General features: G+C 39.2%; 1 protein-coding gene across 3 annotated transcripts in view; it reads right to left on the bottom strand.

The window, feature by feature from the left end:
* Positions 1 to 3230: 3230 nt before the first annotated feature.
* The window catches only part of LOC117587272 (homeodomain-interacting protein kinase 2), a 35182-nt gene continuing 29899 nt past the window's right edge, over positions 3231 to 8513 (bottom strand). For all 3 annotated transcript variants that reach the window (XM_034277852.1, XM_034277853.1, XM_034277854.1), the window contains exons 8-11: positions 8502 to 8513; positions 6577 to 7517; positions 6189 to 6515; positions 3231 to 6080 (exon numbers count right to left, since the gene is read on the bottom strand). In XM_034277852.1, the coding sequence (XP_034133743.1) occupies positions 6369 to 6515; positions 6577 to 7517; positions 8502 to 8513 (1100 nt within the window). In that variant the 3' untranslated portion in view covers positions 3231 to 6080; positions 6189 to 6368. The remainder of the gene's footprint in view (positions 6081 to 6188; positions 6516 to 6576; positions 7518 to 8501) is intronic.

Genomic DNA, 8513 nt, shown 5'->3' with positions numbered 1-8513 from the left:
TCTACACTATGTATCGGTTGTGTTGTAGCAAATCCCATAAAAGTGCTCCCATTCTGCTTCACATTCTCTGATCAATCTATTAAAACATACATTCATATATTGTATCGATTTCGTTTACGTTTTGCATCACCTACAATGAAATATATCCAATACATGTTTTTGCATTCGCTATATCTTTTCTAGATTTCTGCCATTTTCTGTTTGGTTTCGAAATCAGCAAAAGGTACAAACATCATTTTAAATTCAATATCTTTACCATTTAGCCATAGTACTCGTATGTATTTATGTATGTAAATGTGTGTATATATGCTTGTTGTATATGTCCATCTATGAGTATGATCTCAGCTCTAGCTGCTAGTTATCATATATCCGTGTATACATGTATATATAACGTATGTATGTATATTGTTTGTTTTTCTTGTTTTTAGGTAGGAAATATGCTAGTCTTATAAATTTCACACATCAACATTTTTCGGTTATCTTTCCTCCCTTTCGATTTGTTAGGAAATAATTTTCGTATTTAATAAAATATATATATTTATTGTATATATATCCATAGATTTATCCATTTTGTAATATGTGTACGTGTGTATTTTTTCGAGTGACTTTTGTTGTTGTTTATTGAAAACATCTATTTAATTTCAATCCGAACCACAAAAATTGTTAAGAGAGTTTTCTGGAGAAAGTTCTTCAAGTGAAGGAAACACGAAGATTATATCATATCCATCTATATATGTTCGTTTTACTGGTAGATTAAACCTAATTACGAAGCTTACGTTAACTTTAAAGCATTATGCTATGAGGAGAAGGGCTCCCCGCTATTCGATTCTGCTGCTGTCCAGTCCAGACTCAGCGCTTTAACGAAATGAAATCTAATTATGGACGGGTTATTATCAATCTTGTTTGTCAAAAAACATCGTCGTACTCCAGCTATTCGTAGATATCTGATAATCTATCTGCTCTTTGATTTCCAGTTCGGGTGCTTTGTTTGGCTAACTTTAAGTTTACTTTTTACTGATTCCATTTGGTTGTGTGTTTTGGTAAATGCAAAAGAACCAAAAATACGATTATTTATACTTTCCAATAAAAGCTCATCAATTGTTGGTCAATCAAGCAACATCGTGGGGCCTTTTTGGGGTTGTCGTTCTTCGGGGGGAGGTGTTCTGTTTGTGGGCGAAATCAATCTATCAAATCTGCAGAAACCTGGTTGGTCTTTCAACTAAATCCTAAATCAGCTGAAGCTTTTACACTAAAACTAAACCTAAACCTAAATTGTTTGCACAATTGCTTTGTTTTTGTTGTTTGAAGCTTTTCTGCTATCGATAGTATTGCACAATATTATGATTAATTATTATTAAGTTTTGTTTTAGCTAAACATTAAGATTTTTACTCCATTTGTAATTTGGTGGGATATATGTTGTATTTGTTGTTCTTCAATCATCATCATCATAATTCTGGTGTCCTTCAAACAAAATGGCATGAAAAACAAAGCATAAAAGTCGATAAAAAAATAAATAAAACCAAAAACAGGGACTCATCATAATTGCGTTATGAATATCGGTTTATATATGTATTTTGTGGTAGGACATAAGTAAGTGGTAAGCATATATATATTTAGGGTATATATAATTCTGGTAATAGTAGGTAAATATTTATATATTCATATGGGTTTATGTTCCATTATGCATTATATATGTAATGTCTGAGTGGACCATTGCGGACCACCAAAAACATTAGGCAAAGGAAACGACACACAAAAAAAGTACAAGTAAGGGGTAAAGGTAAATGGTAAAAGTTAAAGTAAATTGTAATTCTAAAATGTTAAAATAGTCAGATAAAGGCAACTCATCCTATCAATGCAGATTATGATTATAAACACAAGTACATAAGAAATATTGTAGTAAACACCATTAAGCATTAGCTTTAGCTTTAAATATTTATATATATGTATATATCATATTCATATTCATATTCATATTCATATTCATATTCATATCGTATTCGTATTGTTATAGTTACACATCTTTTTTTCTACTGCTATCTCTTCATGCTGTTTGTTTTCATTTATTTTGTTTCTGTTTGCTGGAAATCGAGAGGACGACGAGTACAAATATTAAGGCTACACGTTAAAACATTTTCGCATTTTCGCACTTCTATATATTATACGTATATTAAGAGTGTTAAGATTTAGAGTGTTTCCTGGATGTGGATATCCGTTCTCTTACTATATTCCTATATCGTTTGCTTGCTTACATGTACAATTTCTCTTACAGTGTGCCACAAAAGTATGCAGCTGTCTCGTGTGGAGAGTGTGAGTTAATTTTTTTTGTTAAATATAATTTAAATTTTGTTTCTTTTCTTTTAAATATAAATTGAATTTTGTTTTCGGTAATTATAAATGTTATTTTGTTATAAATTTAATTTGTTTTGTTTGTTTGTTGGTTTGTAAGTCTATTAACGTTTCGTTTTTGTTACATTTAAAGCGTTCTTGATTTGTTTTTTCTTAATTTTCGTTTATTTCGTTTTTCATTTTTTTGTTGCTGCTCCTAAAACATTTAGTAGAAAGTGAAAAATTGTTCCGTTACAGATACGGATACATTAGTTAATTGTAAGATATACACACACATTTAATATGAACAATATATGAACGTTTCACACACACCGACAGGAAATAAGTGCAGGACGAAACACACACAGAAACGACAAGAAAACCTTTTCGGTTTCCCTCTCTACGAACGAGGGCGGGGAATACAGCACAAGTGTTTAATGTTTATTATTCCTATTTTGTTGTTAACATACATATTTATATTTATAGTTTGAATGGTCCATAAAATTTCTATAAAAAAAGAACTCATCCTATCCCAAATCCATCTATATATCTCCATCTATGTGAATTATTCGCTTTCTGATCTTCGTTTTACAATTCAAGTAATTTTTAATTGGTTTTTGCTTGTTGTTTTCTTCTCGTTTTATTGTTTATGACAATCGTTAGCTGCTTGTTTATTGCCGTTTATTGTTTTTATACACAAAATATATATGTATGCATTGTATATACCACATCTAGATCTATGTATAGTACTTATATATTGTATGTACTCGTATATATTCACAACACTAACGTTTTCTTAATTATCGCCCCCTACACACAATGCTAATTACTCGTAAATGTTCCTCCTTCTTTCGTTTAATTATAAACTACAAAAAGTTCATCTCTCTGTTTTGTTTTATTGTTAAAAAGTTGGTTTAAAAAACGATTGGTTTATTTGTTTTGTTGTTCTTTTGTTAACGCTATTGAATCCTGCACTGCACACTAATTAGTTAACATATATATTGATGCATATAGCTGTAGATATCCGTTTATCCATTTATCCATTTATCCATTACGTTGGTTGTATTCATAATTTGTTGTTTAATTCTAGACAATGACGACGACTGGCAAAACGCTCCTTTTCTCGCTTCTATATCTCTTCTACTATATCGTTATCTTTTTCTTTATCAATTTCTTTGCTTTTTGTTAAAAACTACATCACAATAATTATATGCTAGATCCTATCAAATGGAGTTTTACCACTCTCCTTTTTTCTAACCCTCTCTAATCCCGAAAATGGTGCTGATTGATGGGTAGAAGGGTGGTTGGTTTTCAAAGGGGGGGGCTTAGGGGGATGCGGTTAACTGTATCTTTTGTAACTGTATCTTCTGTATGGTTATATAGGAAGTGCCCACCCTCTCTAAGGGATAGAAAAAAAAGGAGTTTGCATGCACAACGACATGTTTAGGTTTAAGTTTAGGTCTAGCTACAAAATACTTTAGGAAACCTATTTAACAAGATTTTTTAAGTGTACAATAGTTGTTTATATGTCTATATAGTATATAGGATTTAGTGGGTGTAAGTGTGTAAAGTAAGCCAGGTTTTGTACATATCAAAATTGCGTGCTATATTTACACAAAGTTGCCCCAATCATACGGTTGATCCTCTGCCTTTTTTTGCGATACTGAAACCCAGCTTTAATTTAAGGTTTCAGATTTTAAGTTAACCAAAAATTTAAGTTTTAAAAGAACAAATTATAAAGCTTAAAAATGTTAATTGATTATTGCTAGATTGCTTGTTGTTTTTTTTTTTAGTTTTTGTACTTTAGTAAAATTTTATCCCATCAGTTTTTCCACTACATCATTTAATTTTAGGTATTTTCTTGTGGCGTGTGGGTGGGGATGAAGGGTAAGTGCTAAGAAAACATAGTTAAAAGAGGAAAGAAAGTCTTCTTCAGTTGCCGAAGCAATGGATACCCTTTCAGCTGGATAACTCAGAAATCCTAAAGTCAAACCAACCGAGGGACGCTTCCACCTGAAGCGCGACTTTACTTTAAGGGGATTGCAGCTGTTTCTTGTCTCTGGTTTCCCAACAATATTTCCGCTTCTCTGCACAGAGCATACAAAAATGATTAAAAATTATATAGAAGGACTTTTAAAAACTATTAAGGGTTCTCTACATACAATCCAAACAAAGACTGGCTAAAAGCGCGTTCTAATGCGTCTGATGTGCTCAGTTCTTAAAATGTACAAAAAACTCTCCAATCCAGTTTCTAGTTACAAGATACTTTCCTCCTTTCGTATTTATATATCGATATATATATATATATATATATAAGTATGTACAATTTTTCCTATAATTATTTGTGGGCTTTAACTTAATTTAGAATCGTTTTTTCGTAATCGTATTTTGTATTTTGTATTTTGTTTTGCATATTTGTTGCGGTTATTTCTATGAGTGTGTTTACGAGTGTGTGTATAAAAAAACTGTTGCATTCATTGCCAACCCTCCTATTCCTACTCCTATCCGTTTATTTCTATCAGCTATTTCCTATACATATATATTATTAGGTTTATCTTCGAACTCTTCGATTCCTAGGGTCTATTTAGTTATTCTTGCTTTGCTTTGTTGTTTGCTAGTAAGGTTTTTGCGGTATTTTTTAATTTGTTACTCTACAATTGTTTACGATTTCTATTTTTGCTTCGTTCTTGTTGCTTGTTTGTGTAAAGGCAAATTGCATTAACAATATATTGTTGTTTGTTGTTGGTGTTACCGTTGCATTAGTGGCTGTTGTTGCTTTTTGTTGCATTTTGTTTGCTGCTCATTACTTCTTTTTTTTTTTGCTCGTATTCGTATTTCGTGGTTTTTGAGGTACTTTCTAAGAGTCTAAGGAATTTCTAAGCTTTTTGTGGTTTGTTAGTGTGTCGCTGGCGTGCCATTAAATTGTTGTTGATATTTTAGTATTCATAATTATAGTATTACATATGCATATGTATGTATATAATAGTGTGTATCATATATGTAGAGAATATTTTGATGTACAACACACATAGAGAATGAAACGCTTTCGTTTTTTGTAGAAGAGTGGGGAAAAAACAATTATCTGAATATACAGATACAACTACACACGCACATATCATGTATATATCATGTTTATATATATATATAGAATACAGTTGTTGTATTTATATATATAGTGAGAGAAGAAGGAAGTGAAGAAGCTCTATGGGCTCTAATGCATGTCTTACACTTGCGAGCGTGTAAGAATGCTTCGCTTTTACATTTACAATTATTTAATATTATAAAACATAATAAAACTGAATAATCGTAAAGGGTAACCCTCCTCCAAATCGAAACAAATATCTCTTTTATGTTCAAAGATAACGAAAGAACTGGCGACGAGGCGATGATCTATCTGTCTCAATGCTTGCGGCGTGCTCTTCGGCAAAATATGTTCAAGGCCGCTGAAGATGTTGATGCTGTTGTGGCGGAAACAGTTGCAGTTGCTGCTGCTGCTACTCCTGCTTCTGATGATGTTGTGGTTGTTGCAACTGAAGATGTAACCGATGCTGCCGCTGATGTCTCTCCTGATGTGATGGACTCCTCGCTATCCGCCTGCAGCATATTGGTGTTGTGTTGTATAATCGTCTGTTGCATCAGCAGCATAAACCACCAGCATTGTGTCAGCTGTAGCTGCTGTTGTTGCTGCTGCTGCTGCTCTAACTCTTGGCGTTGCTCATCCTCTCCTTCCTCAACCGAGGCCATAAACGATCTGCGAATTAATAAGGATACAAAATTGAATCAATAAATCCCTTCCATGGTGTTCCGACAATCTCAATGGTTTAAACGCCTTTTAATTGTGACGGCATTTTCGACTCACTCGAACGCTGAATCATTTCAAATGAGTGTCTTGAGCTCTCAAGATCTCAGATCATGATTGGTGGTGTATGCAGTTTGCTGTTTGTTGTTTGCTGGTGTCACTTCTCATCTCATCTCATCTCCCTCTCGTCTCGTCTCGCCTAACCCTCTGTTCGTTCGTGTCACCCACTTTCGTGGCTCCCTACTCAGCCCCATACCATATGTTGGTGGGCGCAAAGTGCGCCGCATGCTTGCCGGCGGCAGCTACCTGTGCAGGACTGAGTGGTCCAAATTGGCTGTACTGCGTGGGTATCTGGATGTGCGCTGGCAACGGATGCGATGGTATCACCTAAGCAAGATCGACAGGATGATAGATCGAAAGAAACTTCAACAATTTTTCTGTCACTCACCTGACGACTGCTGCTGTTGTGTGCCGGTGGTGGTGCCACCACTGCTCTGTTGGCGTACGCATAACTGGGCGCCGCTTGGGATACAAACACCGTGGTGGGACGGCGATAAATGTCGCCCTGTGCATAGATGTCTGTCTGCAGCATGGCCGCCGCTGCCGTGGACGAAGGCGAGCCGCCCAGCGGTGTGCCAGCCTGATGATGATGATGGCTATGGCTGCTGTGATGGTGATGCGGCGCAGCTGGCGGCTGGGAGGCCACACTGCCAGGCGGCGGCTGCGATGGCTGGCGGTAGACCTGAGGTGCACCCCAGGAGAGTGGTCCCACAGCGGCTGCCGCCGCGGCAGCTGCAGCACTAATCGATGACGAAGACGACGAAGAACTGCTCTTCGAGTGTGCCAGCGGTGGCGCCACAGCGGGTGCCACATAGCTAATGGGCGCAGCCGAGGGCGCCTCTCGCTTGGGATGTGCCAGCGGCGGTGCAGCCGAGGAGGATGTGGGTGCCCACGAGGAGCGTTTCGTGTCCAACTGCTGCTGCTGCTGTGGTGCATATTCCGGGTAGAATTCTGCCGGTTCCTGCTTTGGAGGAATATGCGGCAGACTGGCAGATGGCTGAGGCTGCTGCACATGCTGCTGCTGCTGTTGCTGCTGCTGCGGCTGGTAGTTGCATTCGCTTTGAGCCATCGCTAGGATGCGCTTCTTCTGCGATTGTCCTGGCTCGTACTTGATGCTGGGCTGCGGCTGTTGTTGCACTTGCTGCTGCTGTTGCGGTTGTTGCTGCTGCTGCTGCGGCTGGTAGTGTGGCTGTTGCTGCTGCTGTTGCTGTTGCGGTTGCATGGACGATGCATGCTGCTGGTGATGATGATGCTTGGGGCTTCCTGCGGCAATGGCTGCCGCTGCTGCTGCGTGGTGGCGTCGACGTGCATCATCCGGATCGTGTTCACCTACGGTTACGCATGGAATTACTAGCTGGACGTGCGATGACTTATGGCTGCGACTGAGATGCTGAGGCTGAGACGTAGAGACGGATAGGGGTAGGGGTAGAGGTAGGGGCACGGATAAGGGGACGGGGACGGGGACAGGGCCAAGGAGAGCAGAGGCAGAGGCAGAGGCAGAAGAGGATTGGGAGGAAGCAGCAGAGGATGATTGGGACTGGGACTGGGATTGGGATTGACTATGATGGCTATGATGATGATGGTGGTGATGGTGGTGCAGATGCTGCGGCTGTGGCTGTGGCTGCTGCTGCTGTAGCGATGGCTGATGATTGGAAGTGGAAGCAGAAGTGGAGGAGGATGATGTCGATGATTGATAATGTGAATGCGGCTGCGGCGGCTGCTGCTGCTGCTGCGGCTGATGCTGTTGCAGAGTCAAAGGAGCTGGTTGCATAGTCAAAGGAGCTTGTTGCAGCGTCAAAGGAGCTTGTGGCAGTGTCAAAGACTGCGGCTGTGGCAGAACATGAAGCACAGGCAGTGGCTGTTGCTGTTGCTGTTGCGAGCAGGAGGCGGCTGTTGCCATATCATGGCCTGTGGCTGTAACTGTTGTTGCTGCTGCTGCTGCACCAATCCCGAATCCCGTATTTCCATTTCCATTTCCATTTCCACTTCCATTCGAATGCGGCTGATTGTTATGATGGTGGTGGTGGTGGTGGCTGTTATGATGAGGATTGCTACTGTTGCTACTGTGGTGGCTACTGCTATTACTGCTATTACTACCCTTACTGCCACTGCCGCTGCCACTGCCACTGCTACCGCTACCCAATCGGCTCGAGCTCGAGTTTGAGTTGGAGGCGGAGGCGGAGGAGCTTGTTGCAGTGGAGCTTGCTGGCATGTGGCCGGAGCTGATGTTACTAGCGCTGTGGCCATGGCTGTGGTGGTTTTGGTGGCTGTGGCTGTGGCTATGGTGGTTGTTGTTGTTGTTCTGGGCATTACCATAATTGATCG

Source organism: Drosophila guanche, unplaced genomic scaffold, assembly GCF_900245975.1.
Source record: "Drosophila guanche unplaced genomic scaffold, DGUA_6, whole genome shotgun sequence".
Lineage (NCBI taxonomy): Eukaryota > Metazoa > Arthropoda > Insecta > Diptera > Drosophilidae > Drosophila > Drosophila guanche.
The sequence above is the reverse complement of the archived record's forward strand: the minus strand, read 5'-3'. Positions and strand labels throughout refer to the sequence as shown.